This window comes from Rhinoraja longicauda, chromosome 6 (assembly GCF_053455715.1).
Source record: "Rhinoraja longicauda isolate Sanriku21f chromosome 6, sRhiLon1.1, whole genome shotgun sequence".
NCBI classification, from domain to species: Eukaryota; Metazoa; Chordata; class Chondrichthyes; order Rajiformes; family Arhynchobatidae; genus Rhinoraja; species Rhinoraja longicauda.
Window position 1 is genome coordinate 13,123,466 of NC_135958.1, and position 23,210 is coordinate 13,146,675.

General features: G+C 42.9%; 1 protein-coding gene across 3 annotated transcripts; it reads left to right on the forward strand.

The window, feature by feature from the left end:
* Positions 1–805: 805 nt before the first annotated feature.
* On the forward strand, positions 806–19,938 carry usb1 (U6 snRNA biogenesis 1). Of its 3 annotated transcripts, XM_078401672.1 has the most exons (8): positions 806–957; positions 4,176–4,327; positions 12,580–12,763; positions 13,716–13,769; positions 15,107–15,212; positions 16,191–16,271; positions 18,026–18,139; positions 19,277–19,938. In XM_078401672.1, the coding sequence occupies exons 1-8, from the start codon at positions 854–856 to the stop codon at positions 19,379–19,381; spliced, it is 900 nt and encodes a 299-aa protein (XP_078257798.1). In that variant the 5' UTR covers positions 806–853; the 3' UTR covers positions 19,382–19,938. The 3 variants fall into 3 exon arrangements, with proteins under 3 accessions (XP_078257798.1, XP_078257796.1, XP_078257797.1); XM_078401670.1 differs by lacking the exon at positions 18,026–18,139; XM_078401671.1 differs by lacking the exon at positions 18,026–18,139 and having other exon boundaries at positions 19,382–19,938.
* Positions 19,939–23,210: the final 3,272 nt, after the last annotated feature.

Here is a 23,210-nt window from a genome sequence, read left to right on the forward strand (position 1 = left end):
TGAAGACATTTACATCAATTTATCCTTTCTGCAGACTCAGAAGATTTTGCAGACATCATTGATGATATCTTACCAGCCACTGATTTAGGTTGGCCTGCTATAGGAGTAGGTTTGCATTCGGATACACTGCATGGCCTCTTCTATATTGGCATATAGTTCAAGCCATTAGTATGTAAGTACATGGCTAACTATTGAGCCTCCAACATCGTATGACTTTGACACACTGTTGTCAGATAATAGTTAGCTGCGAGTCACTACATATTGTTTAGGAAGGAATTGCAGATGCTGGTTTGAAGAAGGGTTCCGACCCAAAACATTACCTATTCCTTTACTCCAGATATGTTGCCTGACCCACTGAGTTACTCCAGCACTTTGTGTCTGTCCTCATTATGTATTGTTGATGGCTTTATCTTTGCCATTTACCTTGGAAGCTGCAACACTAAAGGGCACACACAGACAAGACTTGTCCTTGTACGAACGGTCTCAAATGTCCTGACTCGCAGTCCACCTCCAACATCACCAAAGGCAGGTGGGATGCACACCCATCCCATTTCTTGAAGAAAAGGCTGTTGTTTATTTCCTTGCAAAACAAGAAGGGGCATGCTTCAAAACTGATTCTTTGGTTGTGAGGCACCAAAAAAGTTCAACAGAGCCAATGAGGGAGGCTTGATACAACCTCTATATTCAGTCATGTGTGGATGGGAGGTGGGATTGTTGGGCAGGGTGGCTCCAGGCGAGGGATTTGAACGCGGAACCCGCTGCTCGCTGCAACGATCCGGCCGGAGGACAGCGGGTGACACTCGGACTAAGATGGCGGCTGTTGCTCAGCAACGGGCTTGAGGGTGGCGGCGAGATGTTCCTGGTGAATTACAGCAGCAGCGAGGAGGAGGAGGATGAGGAGGAGGAACCGCGGCCAGGGGTCCGGGTGGACGTCGGAGCCGCCGCCTGCAGCGAGGAGTGAGTATTCAGTGACTCGTTGGTGGAGATGCAACGCCAAAACATTCCCCCTCCCTCCCTCCCCCCATCTACCCTCCCTCTCCCCCTCCCCCCATCTTCTACCCTCCCTCTCCCCCTCCCCCCATCTTCTACCCTCCCTCTCCCCCTCCCCCCATCTTCTACCCTCCCTCTCCCCCTCCCCCCATCTTCTACCCTCCCTCTCTCCATCCCCCATCTTCTACCCTCCCTCTTCCCCTCCCCCATCTTCTACCCTCCCTCTCCCCCTCCCCCCATCTTCTACCCTCCCTCTTCCCCTCCCCCATCTTCTACCCTCCCTCTCCCCCTCCCCCCATCTTCTACCCTCCCTCTCCCCCTCCCCCCATCTTCTACCCTCCCTCTCCCCCTCCCCCATCTTCTACCCTCCCTCTCCCCCTCCCCCATCTTCTACCCTCCCTCTCGCCCTCCCCCCATCTTCTACCCTCCCTCCCCCCATCTACCCTCCCTCTCTCCCTCCCCATCCCATTTTCTACCCTCCCTCTCTCCCTCCCCATCTTCTACCCTCCCTCTCTCCCTCTCTCCCTCCCCCATCTTCTACCCTCCCTCTCGCCCTCCCCCCATCTTCTACCCTCCCTCCCCCCATCTACCCTCCCTCTCTCCCTCCCCCATCTTCTACCCTCCCTCTCGCCCTCCCCCCATCTTCTACCCTCCCTCCCCCCATCTACCCTCCCTCTCTCCCTCCCCATCCCATTTTCTACCCTCCCTCTCTCCATCCCCCATCTTCTACCCTCCCTCTCTCCCTCCCCATCTTCTACCCTCCCTCTCTCCCTCCCCATCTTCTACCCTCCCTCTCTCCCTCCCCCATCTTCTACCCTCCCTCTCTCCCTCCTCCATCTTCTACCCTCCCTCTCTCCCTCCCCCATCTTCTACCTTCCCTCTCTCCCTCCCCCCATCTTCTACCCTCCCCTCCCCCGTCCACCCCCCCATCCCCCGTCCACCCCCCCCTGTCTCCACCTCTCCTCTACTCCTGCCCTCACTACCATGTCCACTCTTGCCCTTATCACCATGTTCACTCCTGCCCTCACCACTGTCCCCTCTAATCCCTCCACTGTCATCTCCTCTCACCACCACCTCCTCTCCTTCCCTGGGGTGATTGACCTGCACAACCATCTTCCCATGTGTGAGGCATGACCCAATTGTTGAAGTGCATGCCATTGATACCCATTGACTAAGTTGCTACCAGGATTGCTTGATGCAACCCGTGACCAAATGCCTTTGAAATCCTTGGGAGTACTCTCATTTCACCTGTGAGTTCTCAAGATAAGGCTGAAACATTCACATTCTGATCAGCCAGAAGAGTTAGGAGCATTATCCATCGCAGCTTCCTCCTGAGATTCCCACAGCAGAAGCTAGTTTTTAAGAGTCATGACCCGAAATGTCACCTACCTATGTTCTCCAGAGAATCTGCCTGACCCACTGAGTTACTTCAGCACTTTGTGTCCTCTAAACCAGCGTATGCAGAACCTTGTTTCTGCTAGTTTTTAGCCAGTTGATTCATCCCATTTAATGTCAAGAAACGGCTGAGAACAATGAAGACACGAAAGACACAAAAAGCTGGAGTAACTCATCGGGACAGGCAGCATCTTTGGAGAGAAGGAATGGGTGATGATTCGGGTCGAGGCCCTTCTTCAGACAAACGGTCTTGACCCGAAACATCACCCATTCCTTCTCTCCAGAGATGCTGCCTGTCACGCTGATTTACTCCCAACTTTTTGTGTCTATCCGGTTTAAACCAGCATCTGCAATTCCTTCTTACACAAGACACGAAAGACATTGGGACCAGACCATGTCCATGTTATAGGACTGAACACTTGCATTCCAGGGCTAACTGTGTCATTAGCCAACTGTTGCAATGTAGTTAGAGCACTGACATCCACCTGATAATGTGTAAAATTGCCCAGTTACGGCCTGCTCACACAAAGGAGGACAAATCCAAACCTGATTAGTCCAAATTAGTCTGCTCTCAAACAATAGCAAAGTGATGGAAAATTAAGATCAACATTTCTGTCAAGCTCCACAAAGATCTCCCTGTAGAAGGATGGACCCGGGGGGGCTGCCCGGGGAGCTGCCCGCGGCCACATGCAGCAGCAAGCCTGGTTCGTTGCCACGTAGAAGGACCCAGTGGGCCGCTGCCTGCGGGAGAAGCTCAAAAGCCTCCAAGCTGGGCCCCAAAGACTGATGAGTCGAGGAGGAGGGAGCCGTTGGTGGTGTGGGACACAAGGAATGGGCCAGTCGGAGAAGGGCCGGGGTATTGCCTCCATCACCCACAAGGTTGGCTGCAGAAGGCGCCCCTGCGACGCAAAGGCAGTTGGGCGAGGAGAGGGACGTTGGTTTGTTGGCTAAGCCTGTTGAGGGCGATGGAGGAGGCCTTGCAGCAGCCTGGGGCTTACCTGGAGTTTATCTGCATCGGGGATGCTCCAGTACATTCAGCATATGGATTGGACTGTGGACATTCTCTTTTTTCTTTTTGTAAATGGTGCCAAAATATAGCAACTGTGCATGTGTGAGCTATGCAAAAAGAATTTCACTGTGCAGTGCATATGTGAATCATTGAGCCATTGAGATCTGCTCACAGATGCCTAGTTTGTGTTTCAATACTACATTCTAAAGCAGAATTCCAAAGATGAAGTGAGACTTCGGCTCTTGATGTGAGGGCAGCATTCGAATCAATGTGGGGTTAAGGGGGACTGAAAAAATGAAGCTCGTAAATATGAAGGGCACAGCGGTACAGTAGTTGCAATCTTGCCTTGAACAGTGATCTGAATTGCTAGACATTGCTGCAGGAAACATTAAAAAACTAACTTTAAAACTTAAAAAAACACTACACTAGCACTATCTTACACAATAGGGACAATTTACAATTTTACTGAAGCCAATTAACCTACAAACCTGTATGCCTTTGGTGTGTGGGAGGAAACCGGAGCACCAGGAGAAAACCCATGCGGTCACCGGGAGAACGTACAAACTCCGTACAGACAGCATCCGTGGTCAGGATCGAACTCCGGTCTCTCACGCATTAAGACAGTGACTCTACCAGTACGCCACCGTCCCGCCCTAATTACCCTAGATGCTGAGTTACTTCAGCTTTTTGTGTCCTTTAGCTGCACATAAATGGAGGGGAAGTGCTTGAGTTGATTATAAAAGTGTGTTGTTTTGTATTTCAATCGGTGATTGATGCACAGAGTGAAGTCCCAGCGCCTGCCTATTCCAGAGAGTGTGATGGGAATGTTCTCACAATCAGAGGAGAACGTAGACGATAGCAGTAAACACGACGGCCGAATCCGCAGCTTCCTGCACCAACGAGGGAACTGGTCAACACTGGTCTACGTGGCGTGTGAGTTACCTCAACAAATACGTTCATTGATCTATTGGTGATAACATTAATTACGATCAGCCACACAATGACTGCAAGAGCAGATCATTGACTCCGTATCCTGAAACGTGTTACTCATTTCTTGATAACCCCAAATCTTTCCACTACCTATAAGACAAGGGTAATGGGCATCATGGAACACTCCCTACTGCTCCCCATATATTTCTGCGTGGAAAAGCTGTCCCTCAGGTTCCTATTAAATCTTGCTCCTCTCGTAAGACGTAAGAATAGTCAATGGCGGTTTGATGCAATGCTGTTAAAAGATATGGAGTTTAAAACTTACCTAGACAAACACATTTCCCACTTATTTTCTGAGAATGACACTGGAGATGTTAATGATTCAACCCTATGGGAATCACTGAAGGTTGTTACTAGAGGTCATATAATATCATACACAGCCAATAAAAAGAAGAGAATAATCGCCTTAAAGAAATAAACCTGGATCTAACAAATCTCGAAAATTCATATAAAGCTAACCCTGCTGATGCAACTTTAGAGGCAATTACCAAATTGAAATTTGAATACAATACCATCTCGACAAAACATGTTGGCTCTATGCTCCACAAGACACAACAAAAGTATTTTGAGTTTGGAGATAAGCCACACAATCTGTTAGCAAGACAACTAAGACATACACAAGCCTCTCGCGCCATCCACACAATTACAGATAAGAATGGCAAGTCTACAACGTCCCCAGCTGAGATTAATGAATGCTTTGCTAAATTCTACCAAGAATTATATCAATTGAAATGTAATGTCGACTCAGAAACTATCATTGAATTTCTAGCGAACAGTAAGCTTCCTACGCTGGATGTTGATGCAGTACAGGCTCTAGATGCCGAGATAACCCTAGAAGAGATCAAGACTGCTATTATGTAATTCCCAAATAATAAAGCCCAGGCACAGACGGGTTTTGCATTGAATTTTATAACTCGTATCTGTCTAATATTGCCCTACTACTCCTACGGATGCTAAAACATTCGAAAGAAACCTCGGTACTGCCATACTCACTCTACCAGGCAAATATAGCCATTATGCTGAAAAAAGACAGGGACCCTTTAAATATGTCTTCTTACCGCCCATATCCTTACTCCAGATGGAAATGAAGATCTTGAGCAAAGTGCTGCCAACAGGTTGTGTAACCACATTCATAAATTACTGCACCCTGACCAATCAGGGTTTGTACATGGCCACCATATGTACTCTAATCTACGCCGTCTTTTCAATATAATGTAGCACCATCACAAAGAGGAATGTGTGGTCATCGCCTTAGACGCAGAGAAGGTGTTTGACCATATAGAATGGAAATTCATGCTAGCCACCTTAAACCACTTCGGTTTTGGTAATACGTTTATAAATTGGATTAATATAATTTACACTCATCCCCAAGCCTCCATTATTACCAATGGGGAGATATCACAGCCATTCTATCTACACAGAGGCGTTCGACAAGGCTGTTCCTGTTTGCCGCATTTATTTAATTTATGTATCGAAGTGCTTGCCAGTCAAATTAGAGCAAACCCAGATTATAAGCCTATTCAAATACATGAAACAAACCACCACCTATCACTTTTTGCGGATGATATAACATTGTATTTATTGCACCCTAAAATGTCTCTTCCCCCTTTTTTGCGTTTCATTGAAACTTTTGGTCGCCTTTCGGGATACACTATTAATTGGGAAAAGAGCAAATTGCTTCCAATATCGGATAAGGTAGACCTAGAGTTTCTACGCACAATGCCCTTTAAGATTGTAGATAAGCAAATTAAGAGTTTAGGTATCATTGCTACATGTAAATATGATGATCTCTTAAAGACTAACTGGGAAAGCAAGACCCAACAGTTGTGCCATAATATTGAATTCTGGAATACGTTACCAATCTCTCTAGTCGGCCGCATTAATGCTCCCTAGATTCCTGTACATGTTTCAGTGCCTACCATATACCATTATACTACTTCACGAAATTGGATTCTATCATCTCAACATTTATTTGGAACAATAAAGTGGTCAGAATATCAAAACAACATCTATATAAGGATAAGTTAAAAGGTGGTTTTGGCCTCCCTTGATTTCAATTTTATTACTGGGCTGCAAACCTAATAATTTTGTCTCTCTGGCGCAGAAGCCTATCAGCAGATCCCACTCTAATAACCACGGCTTCCTGCCTCCAGATTGAACAGGCAGACTGCAGGTATACATCTCTTCCTGCTCTTTTGAATAATCCCGTCAAGGTAAAAATTCCATCATACATAACCAGCCCTGTTATCTTAAACTCATTAAGAACATGGAGGCAAATTCAATCTTTCCTGAATTTGCCCAAAGTTTACATGGATAGTCCTATCTGCAAAAACCATGCTTTCCCTCCAGGTTTAGATGATTCAATTTTCTCCGTCTGGAAAAATAAAAACATAGTCACAATCGGAGACTTATATTTTGAGGGCAACCTGTCATCCTTCCAACAATTGCAACAATCCTATAGCCTACCATCAACACATTTTTTTAGATGCCTCCAAATAAGGAACTATGTTAAGACTCACTTCCCACATTATGAAAATATGCCTGAACATACCATACTTGACAGCCTTATTCGTCATGATCCTAGCAGCAAGGGGTCAATCTCTTTTCTCTATTCATTCTTGCAAGCCCATGTTGGACTGTCTGATGCCAAATTAAGGAACACATGGGTAGAAGAGCTGGGTACTGAAATCACTGACGATACATGGAAGGCAATTCTTATTAAGATATACAACAGTTCCATAAACGTTAGACATAGACTTATACAATTCAAGATTGTACACAGACTCCACTACACAAAATCGAGGCTCAATACTATATATCCTAACGTCTCTCCCCTCTGCGATAAGTGTAAACGGACACAGGCACGCTCACCCATCAGCTGTGGCTTTGCCCCAAGCTCCACTCCTTCTGGTCTCTTATATTTGATTATATATCAAAGGATTATAGTACAACAATAACACCAGACCCCTTTCTCGCAATATTTGGGTTACCTGTGAACTCTGTCCTAGATAATCTTACTACTCAGGCCATCTCACTCTGCACTCTGCTAGCGAAACGTCTCATTTTACAACAATGGAAACCTGAGTCTAGCCCCACATTCCACCAATGGCTGAGGGAGCTGGGAAATGTGATTCACATGGAAGGCCTCCGATATAAACTTGCCAACAAGGAGAATGACTTCCTGAAAATCTGGAACAATAACCCAGAAGAACGGCAGAAATGAACTGACTCATATAATAATAATAATAATAATATTCATTTATTGTCATTGCAACGAGTACAACGAAATTTAAAAATAGCCAATCCTGACGGTGCGTAAAAACATATATGCAATAAATGCAAAACAAATAAATACAATTATATTAAGTACAAAAGTTTTAACAGTGTTGCCTAGTGAAGAAGGTAGTGTTCAGTTCTCGTATGGCCCTGGGGTAAAAACTGTTCTTAAGTCTGTTTGTTCGGGATTTGATCGACCTGAAACATCGACCAGAGGGCAGATGAACAAACAGACGGTGGCCGGGGTGGGATGGATCTTTTATTATTTTGCCTGCTCTACTGAGGCAGCGTAGGCTGAACAGGTGCTCCAGGGAGGGCAGTGAGCAGCCGATGATCTTCTGGGCTGTCGTGATGACCCTCTGAAGGGCCTTCCTGTCCTTTTCTGAGCAGCTGGCATACCATGTGGTTATACAGTATGCCAGCACACTCTCGATGGAGCAGCGATAGAAGGACATCATGAGCTTCTCCTGCAGGTTGGTTTTCCTGAGGATCCTCAGGAAGTGGAGTCTCTGCTGTGCCTTCTTCACTGTGGTGATGGTGTTGGTAGACCAGGTAAGATCCTCTGCGATGTGCGTACCCAGGAACCTGAAAGCGGGTACCCTTTCCACACCGACCCCATTGATGTAGAGTGGGTCGTATTCTGCACTGGTTTTCCTGAAGTCAATTATAAGTTCCTTTGTTTTGGAGGAGTTCAGGACAAGATTGTTCACTGAACACCATGCTGCCAGCCTTTGGATTTCATCCCTGTAGGCTGTCTCATCTCCTCCTGAGATGAGTCCAACCACAATCGTGTCATCCGCGAACTTGATGATGGTGTTGGTGGGATGGGTGGGGGCGCAGTCGTGAGTGTAGAGGGAGTAAAGGATGGGGCTCAACACACAGCCCTGTGGTGAGCCGGTGCTCAGTGTAATGGTGGAGGAGAGGTGAGGGCCTATTTTGACGGTCTGGGGGCGGTTGGTCAGGAAGTCCTTGATCCATTGGCAGATGGTTTGGGAAAATCCAAGGTCAGAAAGTTTGGTGACCAGTCTGCTCGGGATGACCGTGTTAAAGGCAGAGCTGAAGTCGAGGAAGAGCATCCTCACATAGCTCCCCTGGTGTTCAAGGTGGGTCAGTGCAGTGTGAAGAGCAGTGTCGATGGCATCCCCTGTAGACCTATTTGCTCTGTAGGCAAACTGGTATGGGTCGAAGGTGGGTGGGAGGCTGGCTTTGATGTGCTGCAGGACCAGTCTCTCGAAGCACTTTGTGATGACCGGTGTGAGTGCTACCGGACGGTAGTCGTTAAGGCCGCTGACGACAGACTTTTTCGGCAGTGGGATGATTGTGCCTCATGTGTTTGACAGGATGAGATAAGGTCCTATTCATGGTGCATCACATCCACATATCTTTAGGCCCACACTTGTTGCCAATGTTAGTTTTTGTTTTGTTTTGTCTTCTGTTTTTTGTTTATTTCCTTAATTTCCTGAATAACATTTAGTATTTTTTTTAAACGTAAATGGTTTTTTTTCTCTTTGCTGTTTGTTCTACTATACGCTGTTTCAATCCTTATGCTTTGCTTTAACCGGACATTACTTTATCTTGCCTCTATGTTTAACACCGAGTGCTGCCATTGTAATTGTACACACTACCTGTCCTTACAAAATTCAATAAAAAAATATATTTTAAAAATCTTGCTCCTCTCACCTTAGATATGTCCTCTGGTTTATAATTCCCCTATCCTTCGTAAAAAGACTCTGTGCATTCATCCTATCTATTATCTTCATGATTTTATACACTTCTTTAAGATCACCCTTCAGCCTCCTGCGCTCCAAGGAATAAAGTTCTCGCCTTGCCAACCTCTTCCTAAAGCTCAGCCCATCAATTCATGGCAATATCCTCGTAAATCTTCTTTGCCCTCTTTCCAGCTTAATGATACGCCTCCTGTAGCAACGCACCAAAACTGAACACAGTACTCCAAATGTGGTATCACCATTGACTTATAAAACTGTAACATAATGTTCCAACCTCTCCACTCTCTACTTTGCACAGTATTGACTCCCCGAATAAGAATGAAATTAATCCCAAAATCGACATCTTTTTGCTGACAGTAATTGACAATGAAGAGAAAAGTTTTGTGTACATTATTATTAGTGGAATATATGTGGACATTATTACTAATAGAATATGTGGTCCTTTAATCTTGCTGGAGCTGTGATTCTCAGCTGAGCAGGAACAGATTTGTTATGAAAATGGTTCCAGGTTTCTCATCACTCAAAGTTAAATGTTCTACAAAGGTAACAATTTCTATTCATGTGATCCATTTAATGTAGCAGAAATATCAAAGGCTCTTCACAGAAGCATTATCAAACAAATGTTTGGGCTATGTCAGAAGAAAATTAGCGATGTTTAAGATGAGAGAGTTTGAATAGTGTCTCCAAGCAGCAAGAGGGGTGAGAGAGAGTCAGATTCACACAGCGTGGAAACAGGCCCTTTGGCCCAACTTGCTCACACCAACCAACATGTCCCACCCATATCAGTTCCATCTCCCTGTGTTTAGCCCATATCCCTCTAAACCTATTACATCCATGTACCTGTTTAAATATTTCTTAAACATTACGATAGTACCTGCCTTAACTACCAGCAGCTCGTACCTTACACCCACCACCCTTTGTGGAGGTTTGAATTCCAGTTTAGGACTGTGCAGTTGAATGCACTGCTGCTGATAACAGAGCAATGAAATTCAGTGGCGTTGGGGAATCCAGAATTGATGAAGCACAGACGTATGTATAAGTGTATAGGAAGGAACTGCAGATGCTGGTTTAAAGTGAAGATAGACATAAAATGTTGGAGTAACTCAGCGGGACAGACAGCATCTCTGGAGAGAAGGAATGGGTGATGTATTGGATCACGTCTGAAGAAGGGTCTCGACCCGAAACGTCAACCATTCCTTCTCTCTAGAGATGCTGCCTGATCCGCTGAGTTACTCCAGCATTTTGTGGCCATCTTCAACGTATGTATAAGGTTAGGGGTGGTGGGGATTAAAGATGGCAGAATGGAGACATTTGAAAAGAACGTTGACAATTGTAGAGATGTTGAGGGGAAGGGGCAGATGAATCAGGATACAGCATGATGATTGCAGTCTTCCTAATGCTTAGCTGAAAGGAAGTTATGTCCATGCAATGCTGGATTTCAGATCATCTGACAATGTAGAAGTGCAGTCCTTCCCCTTTGGTGTATTGGTGCACCACTGATGCCCTCTGGTGGTATCAACATGCAGATTAAATAGAAAGCAAGAATTAATGCTGTAAAATACTTCAATTTTTCCCTGCCAATGTTTTATGCTATTCATGTCTGAATAGTGTCCTTGACTTATTAGGTGGCTGATCAAAATGTAACATCATTACTACAAAATGCAACAACATGGCTAAAAGCAATTGTGTTTTCCCAAATTATTCTCTCTAAAATGATCAGGCTTTAAAGGAATGCTTTGGAAAAGATAGCCAGATTATCGACAGTTGAATATCCGTGTTCTCCTGATCTTCTGAGTTGCTCCAGCACTTTGTGTCTTTTTTTATAAACTGGCATCTATAGTTCCTTGTTTCAATACTTTAGATATTGATGGGAATGGTGTGCAAATATAAAGTTTAAATATGTAAGAAGGAACTGCAGATGCTGGTTTAAACCGAAGATAGACACAAAATGTTGGAGTAACTCAGCGGGACAGGCAGCATGTGGAAACTTTTAATGCCCTGTTATGCTTAACCTATCCAGTTAAAACTAATCACTTTACAATGAAACCAGTGGCTCATTTGCTAAAATAACTGAGAGATTAAAATGTGTTTTTTTAAATTTAAATGCTGCTATAATAACTTTAGCCTTTTGTTTTTGTACGATCATAGATAAATCCAAGTAAAAGTTTTTTAGAAATAATCAGCATCAAGCTGTAAATATTCCTTTAAGGAAGAAAGATGGACTTGACAGGGTCATAAATATGTTATAGAAATGCAATGTCCCAAATTGAATAAAGTATTTGTAAGATGAAGTCACTTGTAAAATGTGTGCGATTGTGGTAGCTTATTTGAACATAACAGGATCCCAAAAGAACTAGTGAGAAGCAAGTCAAATAATCTCTTTGGTGGTGTTTGCTGATGTTACATATTTGCCATGTCTTCTGTAATAATTATTAAGTATCTCCATTTTAGATCTATATATCAGAAAGCAGTGAATTTGGTAGTGTGGATAAGATACTACAAACAATGCAATATTGAAATATCTGCATTTGTTACATGCTGAACTGTGAGCTGTAGGCTTGAACCTACATCTTTTAAGGTGATGGTGTTAACACAGACGTAATTCTGACACTTAATTGACTAGCAGGTGTAAGACACTTCTTTCAAGTCGAAGAATTAATCCCAGCTCCCCAAAAATGTACCGCCGAGCGAGAGGACATTTCACTAAAACATTCAAAAATCTGACAGGGCTGGACAGATTAAATGTGTGGAGAATGTTTCTCCTGGTTGGGGAGGAAGCAGATTCTCGAATGGAGGCAACACAACCTCAGAATTTGGGATAAGACACTTCGGACTGAGATCAGTAGAAATCTCTTTACCCGGCAGGTGATGGACCTGTGGCTTTCCCTACTACTGTGGAGGGGCACAATGGTGCTGCCTTACAGCGCCGGAGACCCGGGTTCGATCCTGACTACGGGTGCTGTCTGTTAGTTCTGCTGCTTTTTTTCCTGTCACCAGAAGTTACATATTTAAGAAAACAATAAAATATGGCTTTGAAAATAACAAAGATGTTAAAAATAACAAAGGCCAAGCAATCTAACCATCAGGTATTAATCAGCAAGTGGGTTCAGAATAATGCAGCATTTTCTCATGGATGCAAAACTGTTTTCTGTACAGGTCCTTTAAAATTCATATCAACTTGATTTCCATCAGATTATCCTGAAGAGGAGTTTGTGGAACTTATTGATCTATTACTGACACACCTGCAAGCACACAAGCTGCCCATGACTCGGGTAACGGAGTTCCATATAAGTCTGTCACAGACCGTGGTGCTGCGCCATCACTGGATAAGCATTTTTGTGGAGTCCTTAAAGGAAAAGATGACCTTTTTTGACAGGTACGATTGGAGTTTCTGTGAAGTTGATGCAAGGACATATCTCTGCAATAAATCAAATGTATTTGTGTTTCAGCAGTCATGACTGATTATATATACAATATCAGTACATAACTACCTAAGAGACTCAGCGGGTCGGGCAGCATCTGCGGAGGGAATGGACAGGAGATAGATGCAAAATGCTGGAGTAACTTAGCGGGTTAGGCAGCATCTCTGGAGAAAATGAGTAGATGACGTTTCGGGTCAAGACCTTCAGACTGGTGGAGCAGGAATGAGGTTTCCCTACCACTCTACATCAGTCTGAAGAAGGGTCCCGACCCCAAATGTCGCCTATCCCCTGCACAGATGCTGCCTGAACTGCTGAGTTCTCCAGCACTTTGCTGGGATATGAGGAAAGAATATGGGATTGAAGCCCCATTACATTTTTGTTCAAAGACAGGTATTATTGTGTGGTCTTGACCCTATCAGGCCATCATTGCATGGGTTTTGTCGCAATGCTGACTGAACATGGAAAGATGGATTTGGTTAATGGGCAAACATGGCAAGGACAACAGAGTGAACATGCACTTATAGTGGTAGAGTTACTGCCTTGCAGTGCCAGGGACCCGGGTTTGATCCCGATGACAGGTGCTGACTGTACGGAGTTTGTACGTTCTCCCCATGACCTGCGTGGGTTTTCACCGAGATCTTCGGTTTCCCTCCACACTCCAAAGACTTACAGGTTTATAGGTTAATTGGCTTGGTATAAATGTAAATTGTCCCTAGTGTGTGTAGGATTGTGTTAAAGTGCGGGGACCGCTGGTCGGTGTGGACCCGGTGGGCCGAAGGGCCTGTTTCCGCGCTGTTTCTCTGAACTAAACTAAACTAAATTATGCAGTTCCCTTTACAACCATGTCAAATGATGTTCCCTGTTTTAATGAGACTCAATAACTGGAATTTCTCCATTGTGCTACAGGTTTTACTGCCTTTCGGATAAAGTAAAGATCTACACTAATGAAGAGAGGACCAGGTATAAAACCACCTTGAATTGTTTTTTTTCTGTTTTGATTGGAACATCTATGTACTGTGTGCCCAAAAATAAATTTAAAATTATGAAGATCTATTGTTAATTTTAATTTTCAGCAGTTTAATGGAGCTCAATAATGCCATGGAGTATATGAGATTGTTCTGCTTTCCTCTCAGAATATACGCAATGTAATTAGGTGGTTCTTCTTTGGCAGTCTCTTGGGATTGGGGGTATCCTGATTCTAGTCCAGCTTTGAGGGGTTCTGAGGTCCAATTTAGGAACCACAAATTCTTCCACTGATCGGACAACAGATGTTTTAAAGTGTGTAAAGGTGGATAGTTGTGAATAGTTTGTATAATTAATTTAATCTGAGGTGCTTATACTTAAACATCACCATATCTCTTTACATTAAATGTATAAATTGGCCTTCATAAATCGCCATTCAAAATTCTCTCATTAATAGAGGCTCACCTTTTTCTCTCTTATTTAGCGTTCAATGCCCTTTTCTGTCCACTGGATTATCAAAGTTAAAATATAATGACTTTTATCAATGTCAGTCAATGATGAATTCTGGTTTTCTTGACATGATGTATACGTCATTTGAAGTTAATCAGATATTCTATGAAACAAACCGTGAAGTACAAGACTGGCACAGTTTCACATTCTGCACCAATATAAGTTTTTTTAATTTTAGCGATACAGCTTGGAAACAGGCCCATCGAGTCCGTACCGACCAGCAATCCCCGCACATTAACATTAACCTACACACACTAGGGAAATTTACATTTATACCAAGCCAATTAACCTAGAAACCTGTACGTCTTGGGAGTGTGGGAGGAAACCAAGTATCTCGGAGAAAACCCACGCAGTCACGGGGAGAACGTAGTAACTGCGTACAGACAGCACCCGTAGTCAGGACCGCAACTGGGTCTCCGGTGCTGCAAGGGCTGCAAGGCAGCAACTATCGCTGTGCCACCGTGCCGCCCATCAGGTGTTAATTGCATCAATTAATTTCTGATTTTACTGACATGGGGCTTTTATTGCTTCTGATATCCTGCTTTTGTTTTATGGGACTGATATGCGTCAAATGTTTTCAGAAATCACAAGTTGAGTTCAGTCTAAACTACCTTCATTTAGGATTATCTACTAGGGGATAATCTACTAGCAGATTATCTACTAGTCATCTACTAGGTGACTTGGATCCCTGGGTTAACGGGCATACCGTGGGAAGCACTGGTAGTGTAGGGCTTTAGTTTTTGATGTTGCTTTTATAGTTTCATATTCAGCCTACATTTGATTCTTGAGATAATGGAGCCTACTTTGTTTTACTTGTTGGTCAGGACCTTCCTTGGTCTAGAGGTTTCAGCTGGCAGCAACTATCTCCTGGAACTGCTCAAAGAAGTGGATAAATCCATGGAGGAGTTTAACCTGAAAACGTATCATAAGGTTTGATCTCTTTATTTATCTTGCATCTTGGTACATAAATATTGTTCATTATTATACAATGTACAGGTCGAACACCGATTTTCCGACACCCTTGGTTTCAGAATCTTCCCGTATTATCTTAACTGGACCAACAGAGATCTTGTAATAATGATACAGCAACACGCCTCTGATCCACTTCTTAAATCCCTCCTAGTTCAAATCTTGACATTGTGTCACATCGGTCATTTTATCAACTTCTCTTTTGTGGTTAATGTGGTTTTGTGGTTTCTCTGGCCTCCGCCAGGCCACTACACCAGACTATTTTAAGGATGCAAAGGGCGTCTCAGTGGCACAGCGGTGGAGTTGCTGCCTCACAGCACCAACGACCCAGGTTCGATCCTGATGACGGGCGCTGTCTATAAGGAGTTTATACGTTTTCCCTGTGACCGTGTGGATTTTCTCCGGGTGCCCCGCTTTCCTCCCACATTCCTAAGATATGTAGGTTTGTAGGTTAATTGGGTTCTGTAAATTGTCCATTGTGTGTAGGATGGAACTAGTGTATGAGTGATCGCAGGTCAGCGCGGACTTGGTGGGCTGAAGAGCCTGCTTCCACACTGTATCCCTAAACTAAACTAAACTAAACTAAAATCTTACTATTGTGATTGTTGCTACTTCTTGGAGGAAAGCAGTTCCACAGGCTGGATGATTGATGTTACAAGTATGTATGGAGGCTTGCGCTAGTTTAGTAAGGATCCTCGCATGAATTTGTTTCAAAACACTTGTGATGTTCAGTAGCATGTTCTTATATGTAGAACACACGTCTACAGAACAGTAGATGCGTGTTCTAAATATAACAGAGTGTAAAAAAAAAAGTCTTGTCCCAAAGCCATCACGTTCATCTTTTATAGAAAATGTAGAAGGAATTTTTCAAAGGCTTTGTGTTGTAACATTGCAAGTACTGTTTCATGTGTATAAAATTTGCTGCTTGAATTTTGACAGAGCCCTTCCTTTCACATCAGTGTGGCCTGGTGCTTGGGGGATGTGACTGCTAAACTCGAGAAACATCAACATGAATTGCAGGTCGGTATTGAAATGAAAGAACAAATAACTATATTGGCGGTCTTTTTATTTTTGCAAATCTGACCACTTAAATCAAATATCTGTTATATTTATAGTATCTTTTGGGAAGGAAGTGGATGGAAAAATGAGAGTCATATTTTGGCAGGTTTGACATAATGAATTTTGAAAAACCTTTTCTGTATCCAACATGTCACCATATTTGGCCCTTTCAAAATGGTCTTTCTTGGCTTGTATAACAGTGTGGCACGAACACTGGCTATTTCCCAATGTTAATCATTTAGTTACAATTTGGCTTTGGTGAATTGTATCATCCGTTATCTTTTCCTGACAACTCGCTGCAGTGTGCGAGTCAGAAATATCGCTAACATTGGTTTGGTCGCTTGTTGCAAACGAAAATGAGGGAACCTAACCTAACAAACCTTTTAGGGATTCAATAATTTGAGAAGAGTGGAGCAGAACATTTAAGCTTTAGCTGTCAGTTTATCAAGACAATAAGGGGCGGCACAATGGCGCAGCAGGCCGAGCCGCTGTTTCACAGTGCCAAAGACCCAGGTTCGATCCTGACCTCTGGTGCTGTCTGTGTGGAGTTTGCGTGTTCTCCCTGTGAACACGTGGGTTTCCTCCGGGTGCTCCGATTTGCTGGCACATCCCAAAGTCATGCGAATTTGTAGGTTAATTGGCCTATGTAAAATTGCCCCTAGCGTGTGGGGATTATAGAACGAGTGTGGACGGGTGCTCGATGGCTGGCGTGGACTCGATGGGCCAAAGGGCCTGTTTCCGCGCTGCATCTCAAAAGTAAATTGACTTAAACTAAAATGGTTTTAGTAGTCATTCCAGCAAGTCGTCTTCAATGCTTCACTCACGTAAAATGTTGATAGCAAAATATGTTGTATAATATGCAAAATGTTGTAAGAAAATTATACAAATTAATTACCTTGCAATGGTTTTTCTGTCCAAACTTCTTTTAATTGTCACGTGGTGAGAAGACATGGCATCAGCAGCATATCTTTCCAAACCTACATTTATTTCCAAAAGGCAAAAAATGCTTTTTTGTAGTGAACTTTCTTTTTTTTCTAAAATCACTAATTTCTTTCTGGACTTTTCACTCTTTGAATTCATCAGCTTTCTTACTTGAACCTTGGCAGAGAATGCTGGCAAAGTGTTCGACTGTACCGGGGACACAATTGAGGCCGATTCTTCTGTTACTAACCAATGTCTAACCTTCCACAAGAACAGTAGACATTGCTGGGCAGTCATGAATAATGTTTATATTACTATACTACCCGCCAGTAATTGGATAGTTTTAGCAGTGTTACAGCCGACAGGAAACCCTGGACGATTCGTACGTTCATAGGTTCAAAAGTTTCAAAAATCAGTTTATTGTCACATGTACCAATTAAGGTACAGTGAAACTCGAATTACCATACAGCCATAGTAAAAAAAAGAGCAACAAGACGCACAACTACATAAAAGTTAATATTAACATCCACCACAGCGGATTCCCCACATTCCTCACTGTGATGGAAGGCAATAAAGTCCAATCTTCTTCCTCCTTATTCTCCCGCGGTCGGGACGATCAAAGCTCCCGCAGCCGGCAGTCGAAGCCCCCATGTCGGGGCGGTCGAAGCTCCTGTGGCTTGGAGCTCCCGAAGTCGGCTCTAACTAGGGACCGCGAGCTCCACGATGTTAACGTCCGCAGGCTCCCGTGGTTGGAGCTCCAAGGATCTCCAGCTCCACGATGTTGAAGTCCACAGGCTCCCTCGGTTGGAGCTCCCAAAGTCGGCTCCAGCAAAGGCCGCCAACGCCTCGATATTAGGCCGCAGTGCGGATGGAGATACGATACGGAAAAAAATCGCATCTCCGGCGAGGCAAGAGATTAAAAAAAGATTCCCCCAACACCCCCCCCCAACATAAAAGAAACTAAAGAACACTAAAACATACATTTAATACATCCTAAAAAAAAACAAAGAAGGAGGGACAGACAGACTGTTGGCGAGGCAGCCATTTGGCCCATCACGTCCACTCTGTCATTCAATCATGGCTGATCTAAATTTCCCTTTCAACCCTATTCTCCTGCCTTCGACCCATAATTCCTGGCACCCTATTTTTTTAGGGTGATTCAGCTATTTGTTAAACCTAGTTTTTACATACAGTAGGACTTTGTTTTTAATTTCCTTGCATCAAATTTCTCCTCAATAAAGGACAGTCTCGTGTGTAATGGTAGTGCTGTTTTATTGGATAGCACAAAAGATGTTACTATTTCGATCTGAAAGTTTGCCAGTTTCTTAATAGAAATAGAAATAGAAAATAGGTGCAGGAGGCCATTCGGCCCTTCGAGCCAGCACCGCCATTCAATCTGATCATGGCTGATCATTCTCAATCAGTACCCCGTTCCTGCCTTCTCCCCATACCCCCTGACTCCGCTATCCTTATGAGCTCTATCTAGCTCTTCCTTGGATAACCTTCCTGAGCACAAGAATTGAGCATTTTTCACCATTACTGTTCATTTAATCTGTTAAGTGACCGATCATGACCTTCACCTCTTTTATTTAATCTATTTTTCTGTACATATTTTTCCCTGGAGGTAATTCAAGGAATTAAAACTACCCTTCTGCCAACAGGGAGCACTATTTTTAAATCATTATATTAAATCTGCTATAAGTACGATATGCCTAAAGGATAATAGAAACCTGAGCAATTAAAGTGTTTCTGGAGAAAAGGAATAGGAGAGTCAGAGAGTCCCCTGACTCCCATTCTGAATAAAGGTCTTAACCCGAAACGTCACTTATTCCTTTTCTCCGGAGATGCTGCCTGACCCACTGAGTTACTCCAGCTTTTTGTGTCTATCTTCGGTGTAAACCAGCATCTGCAGTTCCTTCCAACACAATTAAAAATTTTCAAGTCTTGTATTATATTTCAAAATTAACACATTCCTATCAATAAGTTTTGGCAGTGTATCAGATACAATGGCAAACCCAAGTCTGAAATGTTGCTATTGTTTGCAGGACATGGTGGATAAATTTGAAAACAATTCCAGAATCCTCCAACAGTACGCAGATCAGGTTCGATGTAAGACAGGAAACAAAGTTTTCTCTTTTTCCTTACGATAGTGACGGATGCAGTTTCTTTGAGGGATCAACTTGAAGGTGGAACATGACGGTTGGCTGAAACAATGCTACAACAACAATGTTACCTCAGTGCCAGTCATGGATCATGCATAATGTCTAGTTCATCAATGCACAGACTAGTCCTTTTTGAAAAATGAAGGAAACTGCACTTTTACATGGAGCAACAAAATTAAATGTGTGAAAATAAGATTTAGTCTTGAACTCAACGCTGGAGTGAAATGGGAAATAACTTAAAAGCCATTATATATCGGGAGATAACTGCCTTAATGTCAGTGGTCTGACAAAGTTTATTGCTAAGTTACAAACAATGTTTATAATATTTTCACCACATGCGCTAAAGTGGTTTAACAAAATTACCCAACATTACCTTTCCAGACCAACCATCCAATGATGGATAGCAAGTTGTAGTCTTTTCGATAATGCTCTAATTTTGAGAAAGAACTTTTAAAATATTGTAAAATAGCTGAGCTTTACTGTAAACATTTTCCTATTTTTGTTTGTCTTTATCTTTTTTTAAATATTTTTTTATGGACTATCTATTAAACCAAAGATTGAAGAAATTGAATTACTTGTTGTTGCAGTCTTCTCAATGTTGTTCTCGAGTAAAAAATAGTTTCACCTGAAACTTCAAGCTGAAAATATCTCCAAAGAGCACGAAGCTACGTTCTATAATGTTGTAGTTTGAATACTTAAAACAGTAGAGCAGTTTGAAGAAAGGTCCTGACCCAAAATGTCACCCATCCTGTTTCTCCAGAGATGCTGCCCGACACGCTGAGTTACTCCAGCGCTTTGTGTCTATCTTGAACATTATATAGAGCATGGTAGATGTTATTTACTGGACTTCCCCATATATGCAGTTTATCGTATGTTTGACCTAGCATATGAACCTTCACTTTCATCCTTTAAATATTGAGTGGAGTTAGTTTATCTCCATACCCTTACTTGAAACATCCCTTGATTATTCACTAAAGAAACACAGACTCAAACTATGCCATCCATGAAACATGCACTTCAGTGTACTGTCTAAACTACTACATGGCACAGTATGTAAGTGAAGGGGTGGATTAGTGATTCCTGGTGATTATGTACCTATTTGGAACAATGAGTTCATAATAATGGCAAAAGCCAAGAGTCGTTACACAAGAAATGTCGTTACACTAATTCCAGCCTTTCATACACCAGAACATAAGAATACAATGTCATAAATCTCTCCACTGGCAGCCACCTGGAATGCTGATCCTGCTTTATGGCACTTGTTAAGGGACTGAGCCACACTAGTCTGCATGCATCATCTTGTGAAGCTAGCAGCTCACATACATTCTCAATACGGAGGCTTCCTGGGGTATGAGTAACCTGAGGTTACGGAGCATTGAGAGTAATTCTCAATGATGGAGGCTCCCTGCGTTACGAATAACCTGAGTCGTGGAAGTGCAACTTTACGCAAATTCTCCCATATGTTTCTGTTTTCTTTTTCCTTTGGCAATGCAGAGGAAGGAGAAAGATTTTAACATCAGCAAATGTGTAATTTTAATGAAATCAATTGGTGAGGGATTTATTTGTCTATAGGGGCCGCTTGGCATAATCCTTTGTTAATGTAAAATAAAATGTGCAGACAAGGAATTTTATTCGGGAATTTTATTCATACATTTTATTCAGTTGCCAAACAACTTTAACTAGGTGCGTACCATTTTTTTTGCCTGATGCCATCTGAAATGATTGGACAGCTGTGAGAGAGTGGAGGCATAATGTCAATTGAGTCACAGAGTGGCTCAGAGGATTCATGCCCCACCCCAAGACTTGAGGTGAAAGTCAAGGCCAACAATTTTGGTGTCGTACAGAGGGAATGTAGAACTATTCAGATGCGGAAAAACAAAATGCTGTCCATCTTGGAAATTAGAACAATGGTTATATTGCAGTTGTATAAGACATCGGTGAGACTGTATTTAGAATATTGTGTTCAGTTCTGGGCACCATGTTACAGGAGAGATATTGTCAAGCTTGAAAGGATGTGAGTGAAGAAGATTTACGAGGATGTTACCAGGACTAGAGGGTCTGAGTTATAGGGTGAGGTTGAGTAGGCTGGGTCTCTATCCTTGGAGCGCAGGAGGATGAGGGATGATTTTATAGAGGTGTATAAAATCATGAGAGCAATAAATCGGGTGGATGCACAGAATCTCTTGCCCAGAGTAGGTAATCGAAGAGCAGAGGACATAGGTTCAAGGTGAAAGGGAAAAAAATTAATAGGAATCTGAGGGGTATCTTTTTCACACAAATGGTGGTGGTTGTATGGAACAAGCTGCCAGAGGTCGTTGAGGCTGGGACTATCCCAATGTTTAAGAAACAGTTAGGCAGGTACATGGATAGGACAAGTTTGGAGGGATATGGACCAAACACGGGAAGGTGGGACTAGTGTAGCTGGGACATGTTGGCCGGTGTGGGCAAGTTGTGCCGAAGGGCCTGTTTCCACACTGTATCACTCTATGATTGTGATTCTAGAAATAGACATGGAAAATGCTGGTAATGCGTAAGTCAGCCAGCATAAGGTTGTGTGGAATCAGATATTAAACTGAGGCCCCAATAACACTCTCAGAGGACATAAATGATTCTTCAACACTATTCCAAAAAGAACCAGGGTGTGGGATGGAGGTTTGTTTTATTCTCCCAGGGGACCTGGCCAATACTTATTCTCAACCCAAATCACTAAAATCTTGAGTTCTGACTTTAAATATTAACATTGCCTCTCTGTCCGGTTAGCTGAGTATTTCCAGCATATTTTGGTTTTATTTCAATCAAATATTATCAGGTCATGTCACTATTTGTGGGACAGGTTCTTATCTAGCTGCTGCATTTTGAATATTGGAATGTATGACTACATTTCAAAGTATATTTCATTAGTGTATAAAAGCATGAGAAGAATAGATCAGGTAGATGCAGAGTCTCTTGTCCAGAGTAGGTGAATTGAGGACCAGAGAACGTAGGTTTAAGGTGAGGGGGAAAAGATTTAATAGGATTCTGAGGGGTAACTTTTTCACCCAAAGGGTGGTGGGTGTATGGAACAAGCTGCCAGAGGAGATGAGGCTGGGACTAACCCAACTTTTAAGAAACAGTGAGACAGGTACATGGTAGGACACGTTTGGAGGGATATGGACCATGCACAGGTAGGTGGGACTAGTGTAGCTGGGACATGTTGGCCGGTGTGGGCAAGTTGGGCTGAAGGGCCTGTTTCCACACTGTATCACTCTATGACTATTAGCTTTAAAGGTCTGTAGGATATCCCAACTTCAATAAAGAATAATACCTATTTAAGTCTTTTTAAATGGTTAATTGTTTTGAGCCAGATAGTCAAATATATATCAGATAGTCTTAAATATAACATTGTACAGAGGCTACTTTAGTTATCTTTTAGTTAGTATAGCAATTATTCCCCTCATTGTTATAATCTACACGCAATACTCTAAATGAACAGAGGGAGGAGACAGTTGAATTTGGTCACACGGACACTCCAAGAGCACATTGTGTAGGAAAATAACTGCAGATGCTGGTACAAATCGGAGGTATCACAAAATGTTGGAGTAACTTAGCAGGGCAGGCAGCATCTCTGGAGAGAAGGAATGGGTGATGTTTTGGGTCGAGACCCTTCTTCAGACTGTGATACCTCCAAGAGCACGTGACACTTCAAATAGAGAACATCAGTAAAGATGAAGGGTCATTAACCTGAAATGTTAACTGTGTTAACATCAGAAATTAAAGTAGTCATCTACGCAAGAGATGAGCAAGGTCCTCAATCCTTTCACCTATTTTTCACCTATTT

What these genes read in the sequence shown, in the direction of transcription:
- usb1 (XM_078401672.1), top strand. Translation starts at nt 854, where the DNA reads ATGTTCCTGGTGAATTACAGCAGCAGCGAGGAGGAGGAGGATGAGGAG. An exon ending in AAGATGACCTTTTTTGACAG is followed by an intron (nt 12,764 to 13,715) that starts GTACGATTGGAG and finishes ATTGTGCTACAG; the next exon opens with GTTTTACTGCCTTTCGGATA. An exon ending in ACTAATGAAGAGAGGACCAG is followed by an intron (nt 13,770 to 15,106) that starts GTATAAAACCAC and finishes CTTGTTGGTCAG; the next exon opens with GACCTTCCTTGGTCTAGAGG.